At 40.6% G+C, this 25,760-nt stretch overlaps 1 protein-coding gene across 1 annotated transcript in view; it reads left to right on the forward strand.

Annotated features, from left to right (window-relative positions):
• Positions 1-15,642, forward strand: part of PTEN (phosphatase and tensin homolog) — a 65,368-nt gene extending 49,726 nt beyond the window's left edge. The window contains exons 7-9 of the mRNA XM_032231591.1: positions 220-386; positions 6,565-6,792; positions 12,576-15,642. Coding sequence (XP_032087482.1) covers positions 220-386; positions 6,565-6,792; positions 12,576-12,761 — 581 coding nt within the window. The 3' untranslated portion in view covers positions 12,762-15,642. The remainder of the gene's footprint in view (positions 1-219; positions 387-6,564; positions 6,793-12,575) is intronic.
• The last annotated feature ends 10,118 nt before the right edge of the window (positions 15,643-25,760 follow it).

Below are 25,760 nucleotides of genomic sequence, written 5' to 3' on the forward strand. Positions count from 1 at the left end.
TGATATGGAAGCAACAGGAGCAGTTTTGGAGTTTTCCCAGGTTATTAATATAGGGTTGGTATAACTATAGCATCATGTAAGCAATGCTAGATAGTTTTGTCCAAAGTCTTTTTAAAATTGTTTTTTGTGTGTATCTGTGTGCTTTGTTTTACTGTTACAATTCTTTTAGAACTGAGATGGTTCTGTAACCTCATTGTGTAAAATTGTTTTATTGCCCAGATCCTCACTTTGTGGTCTACCAGCTCAAGGTAAAGATATTCACCTCCTCTTCAGGACCTACAAAACGTGAAGACAAATACATGTACTTTGAATTCCCTCAGCCATTGCCAGTATGTGGTGATATCAAGGTGGAATTCTTCCATAAGCAAAACAAGATGTTGAAAAAGGTTTGTTTTTAAAAAAAACTTGATGCGTGTTTGGCTTTTAAGTCTAAGTGCTAAATTTATTCACCTTCTCTTCGTTTATTTCAGGCATTTCCCTTGAATTTCAACAAATCTGAGAGGTTCATGCTTTTACTATCAATGCTGCTGAGTTTAGGTGAAAAACAAAAGCATATGTGTAATATTTATCCACTTTCTATTGTTTGAAATGTTTTGGAAAGCCACTAAAGAAGAACTCTTTCTGTTTTATATTTCATAAAATTTCCATTTTACAACTTTTAATTTGCAGCATGTGACGTTTTCCAACATTCTGTTAGAATAAACAACTGCTGCAACGTTTTAGCTTATTTACAAAATCTAAAAGGATTGCTGTTGTATAATTAGATGAATTTGGGAGAAAATATTGCTCCTGTATAAGTGTCCAACTATTGCAGTGGTTCTGCAAATGTTCAGTCATCAAAGTTTATATAACAGCAGTATATAAATTGGTTGTTCGTAAGTCCCATTTATGCATAAAGAGGTCAGTAGAATGGGTCTTAAATAAAGAAAGCGGACTACGAGTTTGTAAATAATTCACCAAGCTACTTTCCAATGTGGCATCTGGATTGGTCCTCAAAGCATCTACTCCAACAGTTGCTGCTTTAGGACTTTTAAATGTGTGTCTACACAGGTGAGATGCTTTCGTAGAATTGTTAGTAAAACAGTGACTGCTTTTGCTAACCTTTTCAGTAGAAATGACTCGATTACAGTGGTGGGTTTCCATTTTTTTTTACTACCAGTTCGTTCATGTGCACGCGATGCTCTGCGCATTCGCAGATGTGTCCGGGCAGGTGGGTGGTTTTTCCTGCCGCCAACACTACTGGTTCACCCGAACCAGGCCGAACCCCACCTCTGCTCCATTAATATTTATATATAGGTCCCCTTTCATCTCGGAACATTTTAAAGTATCTTTTCATTTTGACCCAGGAAATATAAAGATGCATATAGAGAGAACTGTTCTATCTCGTTTCTCTAGCATCTTCTGTTTCATTGCTCTCCTTTGTATTTATTGGCTCTCCTAATTTGCCAGTCAAATTCTGCCATTGGATTATAATTGGGCTATTCTCCATTGTTGGTGGAGATAGCACCCAGGAATGGGTTTGAATTTGAATTTGCTTTATTTGTATGCCGCCCTTTTCCCTGAGGGGACTCAGGGCGGCTCACAATTCAAGGGAGGGGGAAAACAAACAAATTACAGAACACAAAGACCATACACTACTAAAAACACAACAATCATACCATTCGGAGTGGGGCTGGAAGTCTTTAGCCCCAAGCCTGTTGGAACAGCCAGGTTTTAAGGGCTGTGCGGAAGGCCTGGAGGGTGGTGAGGGTTCGAATCTCCACGGGGAGTTCGTTCCACAGGGTCGGAGCAGCCACAGAGAAGGCCCTCCTCCCGGTAGTCGCCAGTCGGCACTGGGCGGCTGATGGAATTCGGAGGAGGCCTAATCTGTGGGATCTTATTGGTCTAGTGGAGGTAACTCCATCTGTTATCCAATTGGACTGAGTCTGCAAACTTCAATGTCCCGCCTCCTCTGATAGCTCCTCCTAGCTTTTAGACTCAGTCTTCCTTGGGACTGGACATGTTCTTCTTTCTCTCTTGATCGAATTTCTCAAAACAAAATAAAAAAAGATCATCTTTTACTTCCACTGAGGCTTGCTCACTTTATTAATATTCCTGGGTTGGGCAGCCTCTTCAACAGAGCCCAGGTGTCCCCTGGGACGTGCAGGATGCGTGGCAGTGACACTGGTGTTCACCCTGGATAGCTTTGTTCTAAAAATTTTAACAATTGTAAACTATCCTCAGTCACTGGGAATTAAGTGGCATATAAATTTATATAATATATGGAATATATTCAACAGGGAATAACTGCTGGCAGTTCTTTTATTCATGTTGACCTTCGTTCATATTCTTCTTAAGAACCTAGGATGTCACAATGCAGAATTTATTAAGTTCTGACAAGATTTTGGGGTGTGGCACTCATAAAGAAATAAGGAATTATAATATATAATAAATCATCATGGTTCATCGCGCAGTCAGACAAGTTTAAATTGGATTTGTCATTTTTATCCACCTATTGAGTCCTTCCCAAAGACCTGGGATAGACAGATGCTGTTTGATGCTGTCGAAGATGTCATCTCGGGATATAAGTGGTTGAAAGTAAAGCTGCCTTTTGTAAATGACTGGTGGTAATTTGTCAATGCCAGTGGTGGTCAAGTGATTGCTTCCAAGACCTCTATTGTTGTTGAATACTATCTGTGTGTTGTTGTTTTTTGACACAATAATTCTACTTCTATTTTCAGGTCTTTGTATTTTGTGATTTTCTCCAGTTATTTCTCTTCAGTTCTTTCTCGGGCTACTGCCACATCCACTCTCCAGATAGACTTTCATGTTCTTATTGACAATCTGGGCTGTTGTGTGGCAGGTGCTTGTCTGTTTGAACTGTAAAATCCCAGAGCAGTTTAGCTTCTTCATTTTCTATCACTTCGTCTATTTGAGGGTCCAGTTAGTTGCTTCTTGCAAGCAAATGGTATTTCTTGCAGATCTTCCATTGTTGCTACATTGCCATGCCATTGTTTATAGTCAGACTGTGTCATCTTCTTGAGGCAGCTAAGTAGGTTGACCCTCTATTTCTTCAGCTTTTTTGCAGAGGTGGCATTTGCTAGCTATAGTTGTCTTCTTAACTCTGGCTTGGTATGCATTTGCTCTTGTGAAGTCAGAATTAACCCCTCTGTCTCTTTCTTCAACTTTCCTGCTCTTAGCCACTACCAGATCTTGTTCTTTGTTTGGCCTGCTATTATTTTTTAATGTACTGGTGATCTAATATTTATCCTTGTCATGCCTCTTGTCTATTCTTCATTTGGTGCTATTATTATTATTATTTGTTCACAACAATGTCAAATCTCAGCTGTCAGTTCTTTAGCTGGTGTTGGCCTTCATATGGATTTATTACTAATTAAGGAATAGGTATTTTGCACAGTATGTCTTTCATTTAATAATATGCAACTTAAAATATTAAATAACTCCCTTGACTTGAAAAATAGCAATTAGAGAAAAATTATTTCAAATCAAGCAAATATAGGAATTGATAGGGATAAGAAGTAGTGGGAAATTGTAAATGTGTTTTCTAACTAAAAATATAAATTATTTGGAGAATGTAGAGTTGAAAAATTGTAAATAGCAAAAACATAAATCTATCAAAGATAATAATACATAACATAATAGGGCATGCATATTCCTTCCTCAATAAACATTAGTATTTGTTATTAATCCCTTCTACACCAATGTTTCTCAACTTTGGCAACTTTAAGATTGTGGATTTCAGCTGTCACAATTCCCCAGCTAGCATGCTTCAGTTTTTGCATTTAATCCCTCTCATCAATTAAAATCTAGTAAACCATAAGATAGATAGATAGATAGATAGATAGATAGATAGATAGATAGATAGATAGATAGATAGATAGAAGATGATAGATAGATAGATAGATAGATAGATAGATAGATAGATAGATAGATAGATAGATGATAGATAGATATAGTGTTATATAGTTATACACATGTATAAAGGTCTGGAGATAATTTGCAGTTTCTGGGCAGGCTTGAACAATTAAATATTCTCATTCTTTGCTGGTGCACATATGGGCATGGCTGAATAACATTTCTCTCTGTTTCTCTGTTTATTTATTTGTATGCCGCCCTTTTTCTCAGCAAAAATATACCTTAAATTGCTAATAAATTGACATTTATTAGACAATTGCATTTGACTTGGCAAACGTCAACCTGGACTTATAGGAGATTTGGGTCTAAGGCCAGGCCTGATAGAGAGGATTGTAGAAAATTTAATACTTGTGTACTCAAAACTAGATCATAATAAAAGACTGCTGTCTTGGTGGATGAGCAGTGCAGACCTTAGTTACTAAATATTAAATTTTCAATCAATTTTAGAGATATTTTAATAGTTCAATATTGTCCTTTTGCTTTATGCTACTTCTTGAAATGTATTTCAGTACAATGATAGATGGTGTGTGCCACTCTGGAATGCCTTGAATCAGTTATTATCAATATCATGTTTAGAAATATTAGGGTTTTTGGCTGTTTGCTAAATCGAAAAGTACTGCAAAAGGCATACAGTTATCTTCGACCTACAAGCACAGTTGAGCCCAAAACTTACGTTGCTAAGTGAGATAGTTGTTAAGTGAATCATTGCTGTTAAATTAGTAACACATTAATAGAGATAATTTGGTTTTGCTATTGATTTTGCTTGTGAGAAAGTCACAAAAGGGGATTACATGACCCCGGAACACTGTCACTATCGTAAATATGAGTCAGTTGCCAAACATCTGGTTTTCAATCATGTGACCCTGGGGATGCTGCAGTAGTCGTAAATGTGAAAAATGATCATAGGTCTCTTTTTTCAATTCTATTATAACTTTGAAGAATCTCTAAATCAATGTAGTAAGTCAAGGACTACCTATACACATTTTAAAGTTATCATTTGCTTTACAAAATTGAACTGGCTGCATTTTGAAAAATTAGCTTAGCATAATCTTTAATCAATTAATTTTTAACTTAATTAGGGGTTTTATACGCTACCATACATATTTTAAATGTTTTTACTGCACTCAGAGTAAGTTGTCAGTAACCTTTGATTTCCAGCAGGAGTGAAGGAGGGACAGACAATCTTTATATTAGTTTTATTTTTCTTTTACTTAAAGTGTTATTACAATTCTTACCTATTAGAATTGTTCCTGGAGTCCGTAAAGTTTGTAAAGTTCAAAGATTATAAATATTCACTTAATGCCTACTTTTTATAACAGACAAGTATCACACCTCCTAGCTCATGTTTTAATATGAGTGGGAGAAAAAAGTAATCCTCACACTGATGATACAGGTAGCCCTAGACTTACAACCACAATGAGGCCTAACATGTTTGTTGCTAAGTGAGATATTTGTTAAGTGAATGTTATCCCATTTTGCAACCTTTCTTGTCACAGTTGATAAGTGAATCATTGCAGTTGCTAAATTAGTAGTCCAGTTGTTAGGTGAATCTGGCTTCCCCATTGACTTTGCTTGTCAGAAGATGGCAAAAGGTGATCATCACATGTCTCTGGTATATTGGGAACATCATAAATATGAATCGGTTACCAAGTGTCTGAATTTTGATCATGTGACCATGAGGACGCTGCAAAAGTCAAAAGCGTGGAAAACATAAGTAACTTTTTTCAATTCTGTTGTCACTTCAAATGGTCACTAACCTCTGCAAGTAAAGTCAACCAAGTTCGGAGAGCACAAACAAATCCAGTGTATGTATCTTTTCCTGCCACATCAGTATTATCTACCATTAGTTCCACAGTTTATAGCTCATGGCATAACCTGCTATCCGGAAACTTTAAGGAAATTAGATGGGAAACTGAGGATTGATTTAAACCTCATTGTATAATCATCAAGTTGCACCCAGGTATATTCTTGACTGTATAATTAGGTTTAGCATAAATCAAACATTTTCCCCCTTGGAGTTTTGGTAAGAGAAGAGTTCATTGTCCAGGTCCGTTTTAAATCAAATTTGGGCGTTTCAGTCTTGCGTAACTTTGCTTAGCTTGCTGTTATGTTTCTTGTCACACATGAACACAATTAGTCCCAAGTTAGCAGGGTCAGGATATAAAGTCTGTGAATGTATTCATTCTAATTTGTAATTCACCTTTTAATCCAGGATTGCATTGGGGGAATATTATGATCCTATTTGAAACCATGCTGATTCTGAAATGCCAATTACAGAACAATTTCTCTCCTCTCAGGAAATGCTGTGCATAAGTACTTTGGTTTGGTGTCAATTCGAAGGCACCTTCCGTCCAACCCTAATCGATTTCAAGCTGTCGAATCATGAAAGAGGAAAACCTTTTATTTGACCCAGTTACTGAAGGAACAAAATCAAAATATTCAAGTCCAATAGAATCCGGGTGTATTATAAGTAGAGAGTAACTGTTTGCCAACATGGAAACAGAATGGGAAGCAGATCTCTCCTCATTGTAAAGCTTTGTAGATGGTTATGCTTATGCTTATGCTTATGTTTATAGTGTTAAATGCAAGACTGTAAATAGGTGGTTATTGTGCTATATTATGTTAAAACGTTCCTTTTTTAACCTTTAGGACAAAATGTTTCATTTCTGGGTCAACACATTCTTCATACCAGGACTGGAAGAAAACTCTGACAAAGTAGAAAATGGAAGTCTTCTTGGAGATCAGGAACTTGATGGCATTTTGAGTACAGAGCGTTCAGATAATGACAAGGAATATTTAATCCTTACACTAACAAAAAATGATTTGGACAAGGCAAATAAGGACAAAGCAAATCGATATTTTTCTCCAAACTTTAGAGTAAGTATTTTCAAAGCAATCAAGTAAATGTAACGTAAACTGTGTGCGATTTATGTTATACATTGTGGACTCTGTGATTCGCACATGGCTTATGTGCCTGCCCAGAGGCCTGTTCAAAACTTTCTAGAGCTTACATGATTATTTTGTGAGAATCCCATCTCCCCACATAACACGCAACTAGGTTTAGCTTCAACTGAACCTCTTCTTTTAGACTGCTGGAGTAATAAGTACGCTTATTATTGAGCTGGTATTTTTTCTGCTTCCTGACAGCATTATTTATCCTTTCCTAATTTTTCTCAGCAGACATCTTGAGTTGTGCATCAGCACGCTATGCCCGCTGTTTCCCAAGTTCTAATGCTGTGGGAACAGATTTTTCCTTCTTGGATTGGGCATAAAGAGCCGAGGTGGCGCAGTGGTTAAATGCAGCACTGCAGGCTACTTCAGCTGACTGCAGTTCTGCAGTTCGGCTGTTCAAATCTCACCGGCTCAGGGTTGACTCAGCCTTCCATCCTTCCGAGGTGGGTAAAATGAGGACCCGGATTGTTGTTGGGGGCGATATGCTGACTCTGTAAACCGCTTAGAGAGGGCTGAAAGCCCTATGAAGCGGTATATAAGTCTAACTGCTGTTGCTATTGCTATTGCTATAAACTCTACTTTTCTGTCATGGTGAAGCTTGTGCAGTAGACACTGCCAGGCATTCACTAAACAGGTTTGTCACAATTGTTCTTTTCATTCATCAGTTGTGGTCTATCATCAGGTTTTAAGGTGGGCAAATTCTAGAGCTATTCTGCCCAGCATCAAAGAATTATCCAGTGATGGATAATTTCAGACAATTCCTTCAACACATGGATCCTCCCCAAAAATGTTCTGAACATTCTGAATCAAACTGCTAATACTGATGCATTAAAAACCCCTCAAAAGTTTGAGAGGCATACCAAATCTGGTAAGGCATGCATAAATAAGAGGATTTCCTGGTTAAGGCTAGGACATTTCCATGGAAGTTTGATAGTAAACAAGGTCACAAACTCAATCCTACACTATGTTGAAAATGTGGTTTATTTGGTAACAATTCTTGCCAGTGACTTTTAAGTTCAGTGTCTGAGTGAACGCATTGGCGCTGCTGCTAGAGGATGTTATGTCTTGACTGGCAATATGAAGATATCCATCTTCATCCTGGGATCCAGCATTGTGTACCTGCAAGAAGAACTATGTTCACTGTGGTTTGTTTTTTTAAATGAATAGTGGTGACAATGAAGCTTAGCTACAAGCTTTACCATGTTCCTTTCTGATTCATATTCACTCCACAAGAGTCATCAATCTTCTGAAGTAGTTCCACTAGCAGAATTCTACTAGTTGGCCATCTAGGCTGGACTTTGAAAGCGCCTTTCTTTCTTTTGTTGCTTTATGTCACCACTCTTCTCCTTTCAAATTGTTTACTACTTACTCATGTATGTGAATCACAGGTCACAGTGGGGGCTGACTGGTTGTTTACCTGTAGCATCACTTCTTCAAGTGGCCATCTGAGAAATCAAAACTTTCTTCCGTACTTGGCTTTCAGTGTTCTTTCAGACTGGAATTTAGGAACTGGTAGGTGCCAGGTGCATCTAGTTGTAGGCAGTGGTATGAGGGTGGAGGGGAAAATAGTTTTGTAAACTCTGGGAGATGGTAGAATAGAGCTATCGGTTGACTTTACAAATGATAATTCAAATAAAGGAAAATAACCCATTTATAACCTTAACTGACAAATGTTTAGGGATTAAACGGTGGTAGCTCCGACCCTATGGAACAATCTCCCCGTGGAGATTCGTACCCTCACCACCCTCCAGACCTTCCGCACAGCCCTCAGAATCGGCTATCCCGTCAGGCCTGGGGCTAAGATTGTAACCCGCCTGAATGGTATGAATGTTGTGTTTTAATTATGTATTGTCTTATATGTAAAAAGTCTGTTTTCCCCCTTTCCCTTTTTGGACTGTGAGCCGCCCTGAGTCCCCCCAGGGAAAAGGGCGGCATATAAATAAACCTTCTAAATCTAAATCTAATTAAGATCTACCAGAATGCTACACAGGTGTGCAGGTTTTTCATTCTATAAAAGTCAAAGTGGTATAAAAATGAACAAGCAAAGAAATAAAAAGTCCAAGTTAACCTAGATATTGTAGTTCGTTTCTTGACTTTAGATTTACTACAAAAATGAAGGGCTGCAAATTACTTTACTAGTAGGTGTATTAGATATTCTGCAGTATCTACATTTTTAATAATAAACAATGTCTTTATGTAAATAAATAAAGAAAAATAAATAAGTTTACTTTTAACATTAAAATAAATGGATTTTTAAATGTTAGTATATCAAATCTTTATTGTGGTCAAAGACTAGCATAAAAATAATGTCAATTAAAACATAGAAAGCACATTCAAGACTAGCAAATAATAAGGAAAATCTAAAAATCTAAAACAAAGTTATATATTAAACAGATCTAAAAGGAGAGATGAGATTATTAGATGGGTATACAGGAGCATAAAGATTACTAAATGGCAAACTAAGTCTATCACAATACAGAACATTCTGGAATGACAGGCTAGATACTCATTAAGTTTATGGCACAAGTTATGATCTGATGAATTTTAAGTGCTCCTGTGGAGAATCTGGCAATCTTATATGTTGTAGCAGTATCTGAGAGCAGCAGAGAGGTATAGAATTGTTCTGTCTGCCCTGGGTATTTATACAAAAACAGCAAGAGAGTCTAATACAAATGCCTCTATAATGCAGGCACCAGGAGATAACCATGCTCTGTTGTTTCTGTGTGGCCAGAGTCACAAATGCATTATCTCTCTGGGTAAGAGATCTTCCTCTATCAACCTTCAAGGACAATTGGAGGTCATGACATTGTGCGATCAGGTAGTCAGGCAATTTGAGATTAGTTAAATATGCCATAGGAAAGGCAAATTAGTTGTTGGGATTCACCTGCCATAAAGGCTGGGGACCTAGCTAGATTAAGGTGACCAGGTTTTCAGATTGGTAAAGAGGGACACCTTTGAGCTGTGGAGGGGGGGGGGGGGGCTTGATAAAAAATTTTATACGGAGCAACAAAAATTTTCATACAGCGCAAAAATAGTATTGTAATATTTTACAAATATAAATTGTAACTGTTGCCAAACATCAAAATTTTGATCACGTAACCATGAGGGTGCTGCAACGGTCGCTAAGTCTGAAAAATGGTCGCTAAGTGTGAAAAATGGTCATCAGTCACTTTTTTCAATGCCATTGTAACTTTGGTCACTAAACCCATTATACCACCTTTCTTGCCACAGATCTTAAGTGAATAACTGCAGCTGATAAGTTAGTAACATAAGTGAATCTGGTTTCTCCATTTGACTTTGTCAAAAGGACCCCAGGACACTGAAACCATCATAAATATGAATCAGTTGCCAAACATCAAAATTTTGATCGCGTGACCATGAGGATGCTGCAACGGTCGCTAAGTGTGAAAAATGGTCATCAGTCACTATTTTCAATGCCATTGTAACTTTGGTCAGTAAATGAACTCTTTGAAAACTAAGGCTATTTCAAAGTATTGTGCATAGAATTTTTTAAAATGGTTTATTTCCATTTATTTTGGATAGAATCTTTTTTTAAATAATCTAAGACAATTTGAAAAAAGAATCCACACAGAATAAAACTTTTAAAAAATCCTATGCACAATAAATAAAATATTATTTTAAAATATATTAAAAAAATAAAAGAAAAAAACCTGGCTCACTTACCAGCAGGCAGGCACTCCAAGTCAATCCAGAATGATGTAGATGTTAATACAAAGAACTGAGCAAATTAAAATGGTGAAATTAGTCCCAGGGAAATATTTTTCAAAGAAACCTTGCCACCATTTTTCCCACACGAGCCGACCTCTAACCTCCATGCCCCTCCTCTCTGGGAAATCCAGGAAGGAACAGTCGCTACTTCTCTAGCCAAAGTATTTCCTGGAGCTCTATGGTACTGGGTCATCTTTTCTTATAAAAGGAGATAAAAGGGGCAGGGGGGGGGTCCGTTTTCTTGCTTTAACGTTTTAATATCTTCAATGAAAGTACTGAGACATAGAGAGGGTTTAGACAGAGTGTCTTTTGTCTTGCCCCAGTTAGGATTTCTTAAGCAAATCCACTGCACTTTCAACATGAAGCCAAAATCAGGACTTTTTTAAAACGCCGCAGGACACGGGACAAATTGTTAGAAATCGTGACTGTCCCGCCAAAATCGGGATGTCTGGTCACCTTAAGCTAGATCCAATTGCTACTTTGTAGTTTAATGAAGGCTTCAGCCTAATCATATCCCATGCTGAGTAGATCTGAAGAGAAGCCCAAGGATGAGATTTTAGTTGCCACTGCCCTTTTCCATGTGGACTGAAAATCATCCCTCATGCTTAGCTTGAGCCAATAGTTGAGTGTGGTCTCCCACACTTAATATATAAATATATATGATCTATGCTGGAAACTCCATCCTGCTTATTTTGGCATAAACCAATCTTAATTGAATTTTGTTCAATAAAGTTTTGGAAAGAAATGAGCTTTCTTAATTTTAATTTGGAATTCACAAGCACACATTTGTGTCATGAAGGGATATTATGCTGTTCCCTTGTTTGCTGTAAAAAAAAATCCCAGTGAGCCTTCAGGCCCATTGATTCAAATAGTGGTCAGAATCAAGAGGAAGAGGGGAAAAGTTGCATCAGTATTACTGTACACACTTTGTAAGATGTCTCCAGATTTGACTCGACTGAAGCCCAGAACAAGGAAGTTGTTTTGGAGCTTCAATTGGCCAAATGCAGATCTGTTTTGTCCAAACTTATGCGCTACAAAGTGCACAGAAAATAAATGTGCACCTCAAAATTAATGGGAATGTTTAAATCAATACAGTCTTTGTCATAATTGATGCTACTTTCCCGGTTTCCATTGTTTTTTTTGTGAAATATTAGAGTGGATATTTTAGTTTGTACTTAATTAAATATATATTTGCATTGCATCAAATATTTCATTTGCTTTTTATGGGCCAGACAGTAGCTCTTTTAAGCACATCTATACCAGTTGCGCCCCTACCTGAACCGGGAGGCACTCGCAACAGTCACTCACGCCCTCGTGACCTCAAGACTGGACTACTGCGATGCGCTCTACATGGGGCAGCCTTTGAAGAGTATTCGGAGACTTCAACTCGTCCAGAATGTAGCCGCGCGAGCGATTGTGGGTGCACCTCGGTACACCCACGTTACACCTATCCTCCGCGAGCTGCACTGGCTACCGATCGGTCTCCGGATACCCTTCAAAGTGCTAGTCGTAACTTATAAAGCCCTTCATGGTATTGGACCTGGGTACTTGAGAGACCGCCTGCTGCCAATTACCTCCCATAGACCCGTTAGATCGCACAGGGTCGGCCTCCTCCGGGTTCCGTCCACCAGCCAATGCCATCTGGCTACTACCCGGGGGAGGGCCTTCTCTGTAGCAGCTCCAGCCCTTTGGAATGAACTCCCCGCGGAGATCCGGACCCTCACCTCTCTCCAGGCCTTCCGGAAAGCCGTCAAAACCTGGCTGTGCCGGCAGGCCTGGGGTTGATGAGTTCCCCTCCCCTCTCGACTGGTATGGCTGTGTGATTTTCATGTATTTTAATTATGTGTACTGTTGTTTATGTTCCCTTTCCCCCCTGAGTTGTTTGCCGCCCTGAGTCCCTCCTGGAGAAGGGCGGCATACAAATAAACCTAAACTAAACTAAACCAAACTAAACTAATTTGTTCTCCTGTTTTTTCTAGGTGAAGCTATTTTTCACAAAAACAGTAGAAGAGCCATCAAATCCAGAAGCTAGCAGCTCGACTTCAGTAACACCGGATGTTAGTGATAATGAACCTGATCACTATAGGTATTCTGACACCACTGACTCTGATCCAGAGAACGAACCTTTTGATGAAGATCAGCATACGCAGATTACGAAAGTCTGATTTTTTTTTTTTTTTTAATTTGGGGAAAAAATACCACAAAGAAGAAAACTTGAATAAACTGAATTATGGACCTTTTGAAATGGCAATAGGACATTGTGTCAGAATTACCTGTTTTAGGAACAGTTCTTTACCTGACCAATCTCATTTTTGCCCTATTAAGCCTTTGGGCTTGACACGTTCTCCCATTGAAAAAAAAAGAAAATAAAAAAAGGTTACGTAGCTATGTTATGTATATACCTTTTGGTGTCGAGAGGACATTGAAATTTCAATTAGGAATACACAAAAATGGCACTTTTCCCATTTGATTCCAGTTTTATAAAAGTGGAGACAGATCTGATGTGTATACGTAGGAATCTTCCTTTTGTGTTCTGTCACCAACTGAAGTTCCTGTAAAGCTTTCTAATACACAGGTTCACATCCTGCCCCTTTCTTTGCACTTTTGTGGCAACAGATATGTCTGCGGTTGGCTCAGAGAAGTTACTGGGTTTTACTACATTCAAATGCATGTACCATGGATAGGAGTGTAGAAGGAGAAGCTGAGAAAGGAATGTTCTATGCTGGACCCTGGACTGTGTATCATTTCTAGCTTACATGCACCTCTTTCGCATGCTACAGTAATAAATCCTGGACATTTGAGGAATTGCCGCTGTCACTGCTTGTTTGTGCATTTTATTATTATTTTTTTAAGCATAATGGTGCTAGAAAAGGCAGCTGGAGGGGAACAGGAATGAACCTTCAATGGCATCGTAAAAGCTCTATAAATGAAGGGATTAAAAAATATATATGGTTTTACATGAAACAAACTAGATTTTCAGGTTGCATACATGACAGTTAAAGGGGGGTGAAGGGTTGTGCATACAGGCTCCACCCTACATCCCTGCACTACCTGCTCTGCAAAATTTCACATACACCTGTAGTCACTTAAGATAGGTAGGGAGTTGCCAGTGCTGCAAAGAATGTAGTTTACTGTTCAATGTTTGGAAAACTTGATAAGGAAGGCTGGAGTCCTTGAGTTGCAGGTGTCTCCAGGTGAACCCAACACCACCTGCAAATCTTCCTGATGTAGGCATGGGAATGTTATGGGTGATACTTACCTGTGCACCCTCACCTTTGGGATAATTTGAGTGCATCTGTTTGCATGTTGCAGTCTAATTGCCTGCAGAGGGCTACAATAATAACTTAATCATAGCAATGTGATGGTTATCTAGCAGAGATGGGCTTACAAAATTGTCTTGTGTGTTATAATTGCCATTCCCAAGCTTTGGATGATAAATGTCAGAGCAATATTATGTCTAAAAAAAAAAACTCCCAACGAACTCCCCACCTCCTCTTTGTCTTTCGAAACATACGGAATTGCCATTTTGATTTTGTGTGTGTGTGTGTAAAAAACCTGCTTGCTTATTGGTTAACATAGTCATTATTAATTATCCCTTCTTGAGTAAACAAATCTGAAATCCATTGTGCCAGTCCATTAGCATTAATAACAAGATTGTAGTGGCAACTAGTCAAGGCAAAACTCAGGCTGAATACTGGACAAAGAGCAAATTTGCTCCTTCAACGTTCATTGGTGAATTTTGTTATCTTTCCTAATCCTGTGTGTAGTTCTGTGCCTATAATTTTATACTGATTTTTAGTAGAGCTTGCATGTAGCTGCACAAAAATCATAGCTTTCATCCATTATGTAAACTTTTTTTAAAAAAAAATCCCAACGCTAAATGTTTAGGCTTCCAAAAAATTGATCCAATTCTGCAGTACAGAAGATGGGAGATTTTGATTGGCAAGAGGCAACTTCAGAATTACCTCTGGCTTTAGTTCCAGGGAATTGCGTTGAACATGGCTTTCATTTGACAATTTTGCAGGCGACATTAAGCTACCTTAAAAAAAAAAGAGTAGTGCTTTAAGAATATTTTGGATGTTGACAGTGTTCAATGTCTTGTACAGTTCTGCTATTTGGCAGGGAGCTCCAGATTGGAAATTGTTGAATGGCTTTTTTGCACTGTCGTGTTTCCTTTGGAGTGTGAAGGTCTGAGTAAGGGTTTTGGATTTTGAATGTGTCAGTAGTTCTGAGAAGCCTTGCTTATGTTTTTATGGTATAGTCATTGGAAAGGAAAACGTCATTATTTATATATACATATATATATGTATGTATAACACATATATTACGCATACTCTCCTATAGTTAATTTCAGCTACCATCCCATAGAACATGGCAAGAATTCCTCTGACTGAAAGGTTTGAGTCCTAATTCAAACTTTTATTTATAACAGTAGTCATCATTGGCGTGAAAATGAATTCTCCTTTGGTAATTTCTTGAGTTTCTGGACTGTGTGCTTAAAATTCTCGGATGTACAGTAACTTACATGTCTAAAATTATTACTTGAAGGCATTTTGACAGGAGTTTACTGTTAGGACCTGGGCCATCCCTCCTCATCTGTAGTCTAAAACTTCCAATAGTTTTGTCACAATCGTTAAAGGGCAGTTGTGTAAATTAGCACCAAGGATATTTTTCTTTTGCTGTGGCACTGAAAGGTTGTTTATATGCAGCACCGATTTCTTTCAGCTTTAAGGGAAGGAAAGAAAGGAAAGGAGTTAAGTTTTAGGGTGCCAGTGTACAGTTCCATGTTTAAATTCTAGCAACGTGCAATATGTTAACGATGCCTGTGGTTGCCACAAAGTGCCTCGTTTTACCTTTTTTTAAAATAACTGTTCAGATGTGTCATGCTTGCAGATGGAAGGGGTGGAACTGTGCACTGAACAGAGGCTTTAATTGCAGTGCTTGAGTAGAGCTGCCTCTTTTATTCTGCCAGTTCAAAATTCTCAGTCTGTTTTCATATAGAACACACACACAAATACACACACACACACACACACACACACACACACACACACTTTAAAGAAAAAAAAATCTATTTAAGCAGCCTTATTCTGATTCAGCCTCTTCAGATACTATTGTGCTGTGCAACAGTGGCTCTGTGTGTAAATGCTATGCACACAACAAGAAAAATGACATGTACAGGTTAATGTCTCATATGAATCAGATGTCCGTTTGTTATTGTGTTAACAGCCCTTTTATCTTAGTGTTAAAACTCCACTTAAAAACTGATTAAAAGTTTCATTCTTGTCACTGTGTTGGGTGTATTAAGTCACTTTTGTGAGATGGGCGGCCATATAAATTGTTTAAATATATAAATAAAAAAATAAATAAAATAAATATATGAAAGTATATTGAATAAAATGCTTATGTTTCTCTAAAGTTATGTGACTCATAATAAGCAGCTTTAAAAAACGCCAAATTTCCTCGAATTGGTGGGATTTTGCTTTTTTTTTTTTTCGTTGAAGTTTAAAGGTAATAACTTCCCTGCAGCTTTTAAGAGTTTTTCCATTATGAATGTGACTGTTAACTTTTTCATGTTTGGGATCCTTCTTGATTTTGTGGATATAGCGCTATGTTACAGGCTTTGCATTAAGATAAGAAAAAGTTTCTGTATATATTTTCACCTACAGCAGTGGTTCCCAAACTTGGCAACTTTAAGACTTGTGGACTTCAACTCCCAGAATTCTCCAGCCAGCTCTGCTGGCTGGAGAATTCTGGGAGTTGAAGTTCACAAGTCTTAAAAGTTGCCAAGTTTGGGAACCACTGACTTACACTGTTCTCACATATATTATCTTTGGACTACTAGCTGGAGCTGATGGGATCTTAAGCTGATGGGAACACTTTTGGGAGAACGTTGCATGCATATCCCTTACATTAAAGGGTTGCATGTGAAAACATGCTTTAAAAAAGATTGGTTGTTTTTTTTTTTTCAATTCAAAGTTAACCATTGTTGGAAATTTGAAAAATCTGCCTGAGGTTAAAAAAAAGCTAAAGAAGACGTATACTAAATAACCCATTACTCTGATTGGGTTGTAGAGTGGCCCGTTTTATTTCCTTTCCAAACTAGAGCACTTAAATAATTACGGTTTGAATGTATATCAAATGTCTTCATCTTTTTGTGTGCATGGTAAGATGTTAGCTTGAATGTATTCGATCTGGATGGGTTTAATCCTACAGCATTCAAATCTTTTATCACCGCTAGACATAAGCAATTTTAGTGAATAATTTTGTTCCATGCAAGAATCAAAATACAATAGAAGCATTTTTAATGTTAATATCTTTGGAAACAGCCCCAAAGTCTTTTACAAGGTTAACATAAATATGCATGGCTTTTCTAGAAGCCACTATAAGAATTTTGTTTAAAACTATAATAATTGTTCAGGTTTGTTATATGTTTGGCCATCTGTTAAATACCTACACGTTTGAATGTTGAGGTGATCTGGATTTGTTAGCACCATTCTTGAGTGTTACACCGAATTCTGCACAAAATGTTCTTTTATGCTATACTTGTTTCCAAAGATTAAAAGTCACATCACTGTTCTTCCTTCCCATTTTGGAGCAGCAGCAGTGGAAATGCAAGCACATCTTAAATCTTACACCTTTCAACAAAGAGGTACAGGTAATCCTCAACTTACGACCACAATTGAGCCCAAAATTTCTATTGCTAAGTGAGATATTTGCTAAGAGAATCACTGCAGTTGTTAAATAAGTAACACGGTTGTTAAGTGAATCTGGCTTACCCATTGATTTTACTTATAAGAGGGTCGCACAATTAGTGATCCAAGACACTAATTGCCATAAATATGAGTCAGTTGTCAAAACGCCTGAATTTTCCTGCAGCTCGGCGGGAGGGGCTACAACAGGGTTTAGTCACAGCCTGATTGGTCCAGAGACTGAGGGAATTTTCTTAAAATCACCATCCTTCCCTATTGGCTCCCAGTTTCCGCTCAGTCTCCTGGTCAAAGCACTGGTTTTTGGCTCCTTGAGAGATTAATATTTGTTATAAATAGTTATTTAATTTGATTAATTGGTTATTCTAAATTAAATTATCGGACTGCCAGCCATTGAAGCTGCTAGTCAGTCTCAAAAGGAGGCAGGGCTTCTGGTCCTTGCCTCTGGGCCGAAGGGGCTGGTCCGACTCCTGTGTGTGCAAGGGTGACGAACTCCCATCGCAGCCGCGATTGTGAGAGGCTAAGGCGACAGGTAGGCAGAAGGACAAGATCATCCTTAGACCAGCAGAAGGCGAGCTGAGTCGCTGGGATTTTCCCAGACGTGCCTGAAGCCCCCGCACCTTAACAGATAGCCGCGGTGGGGGAAATTGGGCGCGTCATTCTAGCCTCGTCGAAGGGTCTCATACAGAGCACTTTGGAAGCCTGTGCAGCAGCGTGACCACGCAGCCAAGCAAGTGGGGAGCAGCGCTACTAAACCGACTCACTGAGAGGCTTCCACCTCAGAGTCACTTTACTGGGCAGCCTATTTCTCTCCGCCATGAGGCATGGGGGCCATTTTGGAGCAACCTCGTGGCGCCAACCTCCGCAAGGCCTATTTTGAGATCAGCTGCAGGAACTCCTCCAACCGACATCGAGGCTGGAAAGACTCTGGGCCAACTTCCAAGCAGACCAGCCACGTGAGTGAGGCATGGCCTCTACAAGCACCGGGGCGGCGCAGGCCCCTGAGGGGAGCAATGGGGAGGAGAGAGGAAGGCCAGGCCAGGTTGAGGCCTAGAGCGATGACTTCTAAGCTGTCTGCGGATCAGCGCCCCTCCAGGGTCACAGAGATGAGCTCCGCAGACAGAAGGCCTTGTAGAAGAGAGTGGCCAGGGCTGAGAAACTATCTCACCATGTTTGACCCACTTCTCCACACAGGTCTAGGTCTCTGGTGAGGCCCATTCCTCCCCCCTCTCCCTCTCTTCCTAGAGGTTTCAGCCCTTCATCCCCTTCAGTCTCCCCAGCCAGACGCGACAGGCAGGTGGCCTCCCCTTCTCCGCCTATTTCCCCTAGATCATTTAGGGATGGGGATGGCGAGCCTTTAGATAGGGGATTCGGGAATTATCTACCTCCCTCCCTCCTAGCTCCGCAAGGCCTGTCTTCCACGCGACCCTCGGAGGAGGACCTGGAGGATTTAGACCTACCTGAGAGCATCAGGAGGCTTACCGCCTCAGCAATATCTAGAGGCATCACATCGGGGTTAGTCCAAAGGGACCAGTCATCGCAAAGGCTTCTAGATCCCTCTGACAATAGACGCCACAGGTCTCCTTCCCCGGCCCGAGGCTTAGGCCAGGCCAGGGCCCATTCCCCATCGGTGGTCAGCGAGGCCTCTGCTTTGGGGGAGGGTGCTCACCCAGAATTAGGCTTTTCAGATGATGAAGAGGCTATTCCTTCAGATTCCCAGGCCTTTCCAGGCCTCTTTACACCTCTGGCCTTCAAGCCCCTATTACACAAGGCCAAGAAGACTACTCAGATTGGCACTGGGGTCCCGCCAGTCTCTCAACAGAGGGACCCAAACCTCGCTATGTTTATTAATCCAAATACAGATAAGGAGGAGGTGCCAGGTCCACCCCTTTTCCTAGAGGTAGTTCAGAACCAATGGTTCTGGCCATCTTCCTTGCCCAACCCAGGAAGCAATGACCACCGCTTCTACAATGTAGAGCAGGCTTTTTCTAAGGCCCTTCAATTACCGACCGTAGATCCTCCCATTGTGCTCCTGGCCAGCGCCTCCACTGTTGTCTCCGCTGATGTAGCGGACAAGCTTAAGACTGAGGATATTTACAGTGCATTGGACTGATGGATCCTCAGACAAAGGTAGGATTTTGAGTCATGGTGGCACAGTGGTTGGAATGCAGTACTGCATTCTACTTCTGCTGGCTGCCTGCAATTTGGCAGTTCGAATTTCAAGGTTGAACTCAGCCTTCCATCCTCCCGAGGTGGGTAAAATGAGGACCCAGATTATTGTGGGCAATAGGCTGACTCTGTAAACCGCTTAGAGAGGGCTGTAAAGCACTATGAAGCAGTATGTAAGTCTTATTTGCTATTGCTATTTTAAAAGATGGCGATGAATGAAGCTGTATAAAAGTGGAAGCAAGAATGGTTTCCAAGGGTAGAAATAGCCAGAGTGAAGAGTGAAATGGTATAAACTAGGTGTAGCTGCATTTCCTTTCTTTTACATCTTTCTTTTGCTGTTTCTTACACCATTTCTGTGGATCTGCACTGTATATTCCCCAATATGTACATACACATGTATATCTTTTTGCCAAGTTTTATATATTCTAGCAACGGTTTTAATCCCCCTTTAATTTCTCTCCCTCCCCTCTTGCTGTCACCTCTACAATCTCTCTTCATTTTTACGTTTTGTTAGATCCCTGTCATTTTAACCAAATAAAAATAAAAGTCGCCATTATTAAACATTAAAACTTCAGTACTTGGAATATATAAACTACAGATCTTACTGACACATATGCTTTCCCAGTTTATCTTTTGATAAACTTTGAACTCTTATTAATTTCATGTTATGAGATAATATTTCTTGGAGGCGGGAAGTTGTTTTTATAGAAAAATCCCATCTAAGTACATAAACTTTTCATTATGCAGTCAAAACTAATTAGGAAAAGTAGAAAAACCTCTAGGGCAGGGATGTCAAACTTGTGTCGTCACGGCGGTGTCATGTGACATATCAGGACTTTTCCCCCTTTGCTAAACCGGGTGTCGTCGGGCCCAGTGTGTGACATCTGGCTCCTTGGGCCGCGAATATGACAGCCCTGCTCTAGGCACCTTTATAGTCTTAAATTTCTACGTAGGTCTCTCCCCCATTGAGTCTGCTAAAGAAAAAAAAATGTTCTAATAAAGGAAAGGAGAAGCGTGGCACGACAAAACCGCGCTCGACTAAAGCGCGCCCGATTAAACCGCGTCGCTGACGTCATCAACAGGGCGACAACAGCGAGCGCGGAGAAAGAAGGGCGCTTTAAATAGCGCTTTGAAAACAAGACGATTCAAGTTAAGGTAAGGGTTAGGTTTAGGATTAGGGTTAGGGTTAGGTTAAGGGTTAGGGTTAGGGTTAGGTTAAGGGTTAGGGTTAGATTTAGGGTTAGGTTAAGGGTTAGGATTAGGTTTAGCGTTAGGTTAAGGGTTAGGTTTAGGGTTAGGTTTAGGGTTAGGTTAAGGGTTAGGTTTAGGATTAGGTTTAGGGGGGTTAGGTTTAGGTTTAGGGGTTAATTTTAGGTTTAGCGTTTACAGCGTGCTTTTAGTCGAACGCGGTTTTGTGGTGGAACCAAGGAGAAGTGCTTCAAATCATATTTACTCGATAGAAGATAGGTGCATCCAGCTTTGTAATAATCACATTTTGGCAAAAAAATTTTTTAAAAAAACCAGGCAATATTTATTGCCACTTGTCCTTTTAACTTCAAACCATTCTATAAATTGAAAAACGCATGCATAAAAAACAGTAAGTGTCTCAAAACAACATTTAAAGCATAACTGGATTTCATTGAGGGCCGCATCGGGGTTGCGTTTGACCGTGGGGGAGCTGGGGTGGGTGTGGCCCTTGACATCACTCATGTCAGAGGCACCTGTGGTGGCCCGAGCACTCTGCCAGCGAAAATGGACTCCCAAGCTCTGTTTTCAGCTGCGGCTGCCTCCTGCAACCCTCCGCCAGCGAGTTGGGAATTCTGCCTGTGTCCTTCATGAGCTCCGTTTTTGACAGTGACAGCCTCTTGAAATCCTCTGCAGTGAAAACGGAGTTGGGAAGGCTGCACGCAGCCTTCCCAAGTTCTATTTTTGCTGGCAGACGCACCGCAGGCCGAATCTTCACTGTTTCCAGAGTGGCCCCGTGGGCCAAATATAAGCACCCCATGAACTGAATTTGGCCCTCGGGCTTTTGAGTTCGACACGCCTGCTTTAAAGAGTTCAAAAGTCTTATTTATTTGGGAGCCACTATCCTTCATGTCATCACATTACAGGAACTAATTTACATTTTAAATACACCCCCAACAATTAATATACCCATTAATTTGTTGCTGGAAAAAAAAGATGCATTTGAATATTTAATTAATCACATTCAGGAGCTACAGTAAACTTTAGGTAGTTTTTTCATTTCAGGTTTTCATGTGATTTTGGCATATTCCTATCAATGAAAGAAACCAAGAAAAAATTCATTAGACTTTCAGGAAACCTGGCTCCATAGTACAGATGCCAATTATTAAGCACTATAGCTTGGAATTCCACAATAACTTTCTACAAAAGATTTGATACATCAACATAGATTTAGAAAAATCTATTCCCAAACCTGATGGTTTATAACTTAAATTATAAAGGGGTTGCCACAAAGAAGAGGGAGTCAAACTGTTCCCCAAAACATCTGAGGGTAGAACAAGAAGCAATGGGTGGAAACTAATCAAGGAGAGAAGCAACCTAGATTTAAGGAAAAATTTGCTGTCAGTTAAAACAATTAATCAGTGGAACAACTTGCCTCTAGAAGTTGTGAATGCTCCAACACTGGGAGTTTTTAAGATGTTGGATAACCATTTGTCAGTAGTGGTGTAGGGTTTCCTGCCTAAGCAGGGGGTTGGACTAGAAGACCTCTGTTGGAAAAAAATATCTTTCTGGGTTTAGTTCCAAGTGAAAAAAGGCACTGGATTCATGAAAGTTGCTTGGAAAGAAGGTTATTGATGATGGACAGGACCACATTGAGGCCGTTAAGAACTGGATGAGCGCTAACAAACTGGTACTCAACCCGGACAAGACCGAGTGGCTGTTGTGTTTCCCTCCCAACAATTTGGCTAATGTTCCATCTATCAGGCTGGGGGGTCAAATTTTATACCCCTCAGATAGGGTTCGTAACTTAGGAGTCCTCCTGGATCCACAGCTGACTCTCGACCATCATCTGTCGGCTGTGACCAGGGGGGCATTTGCCCAGGTTCACCTGGTCCGCCAGTTACGACCCTACCTGAATCGGGAGGCTCTCACAACAATCACTCGAGCCCTTGTGATCTCTAGGCTGGAATACTGCAATGTGCTCTACATGGGGCTGCCCTTGAAGTGCATCCGGCGACTGCAGTTAGTTCAGAATGCGGCCGCGCGAGTGATAGTGGGCGCACCTCGGTTCGCCCACATAACACCCATCCTCCGCGAGCTGCACTGGCTACCTGTTGATCTCCGGGTGCGCTTCAGGGTGCTGTTGACCATCTTTAAAGCCCTTCATGGTAGTGGATCTGAGTACTTGAGAGACCGCCTTCTGCCGATTACCTCCCTCCGACCGATAAGATCGCACAGACTGGGCCTCCTCCGAATCCCATCCGCCAGTCAATGTCGACTGGCGACTACATGGAGGAGAGCCTTTTCTGTTGCAGCTCCGACCCTGTGGAACGATCTCCCCGTCGAGATACGCACCCTCACCACCGTCCAGGCCTTCCGCGCAGCCCTCAAGACCTGGCTATCCCAACAGGCCTGGGGATAAGCCTCTAATTTGCCCCACCCGAGTGTTGAATGTTGAATGCAAGTTGTGTTTTTATTATTTTATTTTGCTCACATATTGTTTATTTTGAATTGCACCCCCTCCCTAATGATTGTAAGCCGCCCTGAGTCCCCTCAGGGAAAAGGGCGACCTATAAATCCTAATAAAATACTATAAAAAAAAATAATACATGCGTTGAAGATCTTGAGGAAAGGGCAGAGATGCTGAGAGTCCCTGGGTTTTATGCCCTCTCTTGGGCCCCGCCTTGGAGCTTTCTGTTCCTGTGTAAGAAATGTATTCTAATTGGTGGTCAGACTCCCAGGGGGGCGGGGGTCTTAGATAACTGTAGGCTGTCTGTCTTCCAAGCTTGGTTGAGCTGTTGTTGGGTGATGATGTAATGACAGGGCTTTGGGATTCCTATTATGGCTCTGCCTAAAAGAAGTAGATCTTTGTTCTGTAGAATACACTGGCTCAGGCCTTAATGGCCCATTGACAAAGGGGTGTGTGTGAGTTTCTGCCTCCCTTTTAGGTGAAATATTCTGTCCTTTTAAGATTTCCGAAAATATCTCATTTTCCTAGGAGAGAGAGGGTGCTAACTTCCTATACCTCCAAGGCCCCTTCCAACTCTGTTATTCTATTCTAAATGTGCCATCTACTTTACATATTTTTGCTAACTAGCACCTTTTAGCTCTGACTTTGATTATTCGTGCAGTGAAGTAGTAAAAATTACAATCAAGTTATATTTGTACTTAAGCTTCTTAACAAGTTTTTAATGATTTCCTCTAATTTTTTTGTAGTACATTTTGCATCATACTTTTAGTGTCAAACCTTCACTGACCGGTAGTTTGAACCATTCCGTATGTGCAACTCTTTTCAATTCAGATAACTTGAATTTTAAGTGGAGACTAATATCATCTGCTTATTTTTAAAGAGATATCACCATTACTTGGTGATTCAGAGGTATAAAATCAGAGAATAGGGCCAAGTGAAAAAGACTTCCTCTTATAGCCAGGCATTTTTAAGAGCAAATCTGTAATATAACTCTAAATTACTTATATATTACAATATGGGATTCTTCGTGCTTTGTTCAAGTTGCACAAAAAAATGATGTTAATCACTGTACTTAGTACAAAACTTAAGAGGAATCTCCTTCTAGCTGAGTATTAACAAAGCTTTTGGTCTTTAGCTAAGTTACTTTAATCATTAATCTTTGTTTAACCCTTTAGTAAGGATTGTCCAATACCGTTCGTTTTTCTGGTTCACACCACACAAGTGTTACATGGGTATGTGCTTAGAGTAGCATTTTTAAATGCTTGAATTACTGTCAAGTATTATTGTCAAAGTCCCTGTGGGAAAGAGCACAGGTGAAGGGGGGGGGGATGGCGGGACCACCATCAGGGTGACAATGGAGCACTGGTGACAGGGGGTATCGGGACCGCTGCAGCAGTGAAGGAGGTAGCTCAGCTTAGAGCCGAGGTGGCGCAGTGGTTAGGGTGCAGTACTGCAGGCCACTTCAGCTGACTGTTATCTGCAGTTCAGCGGTTCTAATCTCACCGGCTCAAGGTTGACTCAGCCTTCCATCCTTCCGAGGTGGGTGAAATGAGGACCCAGACTGTGGGGGCGACATGCTGACTCTGTAAACCGCTTAGAGAGGGCTGAAAGCCCTATGAAGCGGTATATAAGTCTAGCTGCTATTGCTATTTGCAGCGGGTGTACCCAGTGTTTAACGATTTAAACAGTGGTGTGTAATGACATACAGCAATAAACATACTATAAAACTATAAAGTGACAGTCGTCAGTGAAGAGTGTAAAAGCTATCAATAAAAATAATGAGCTAAACTGGCATCTGAAAGTTGGAGTAAAGGAATGTCAACCTGACTTTGAGGAAGATGTGAGAAAGCCTAGTAAGAAGGGAGAAGGGAGAAGAGGTTATCTAGTCCAAAAGAGTAGGAGAAAGAAACTCAACCCTACTTTAATATTGTTTGGCAAAACAAAATTAGTTTATTCTAGGATAGAGATAAACTTCATCAGGCTTTCAAAACCACCATTCCTAAGTTCCAACATTATTGAACCAATGGTGGTTATAACTGGCCTTCAGAGTTCAGCCTTCCCAGCACTGCTGCAGTTATAGCAATAGCAGTTCGACTTATATACCGCTTCATAGGGCTTTCAGCCCTCTCTAAGCGGTTTACAGAGTCAGCATATCGCCCACACAGTCTGGGTCCTCATTTCACCCACCTCGGAAGGATGGAAGGCTGAGTCAACCTTGAGCCGGTGAGATTAGAACTGCTGAACTGCAGATAACAGTCAGCTGAAGTGGCCTGCAGTACTGCACCCTAACCACTGCGCCACCTCGGCTATGCAATTGTAATCTGGACACTTGGCAGCTGGTTCTCGCTTAGCACTAGTTGCAGCACCCCACAATCATGTGATTATTGCAACTTGTGACCTTTCCTGCCAGCTTCCCCAGAAAGTCACTGGAGAAACCAGCAGGGAAGGTTGCAAGTTGCTGGGAGGGTCTCCCTTCCTCTCCTCCAACCCCTTGCACCACACCGGCTTCATGCACCCTCCCTATGCCTTGCCATGCCTCCCCTGCCACTTACATACCCCCAGATGGGTGGATTCAGTTACAGTGGTGAGGAGTGCATTGTTGGAACACTTGAAAGACAAAGCTAGGGGCA

This window comes from Thamnophis elegans, chromosome 15 (assembly GCF_009769535.1).
Source record: "Thamnophis elegans isolate rThaEle1 chromosome 15, rThaEle1.pri, whole genome shotgun sequence".
NCBI lineage: Eukaryota > Metazoa > Chordata > Lepidosauria > Squamata > Colubridae > Thamnophis > Thamnophis elegans.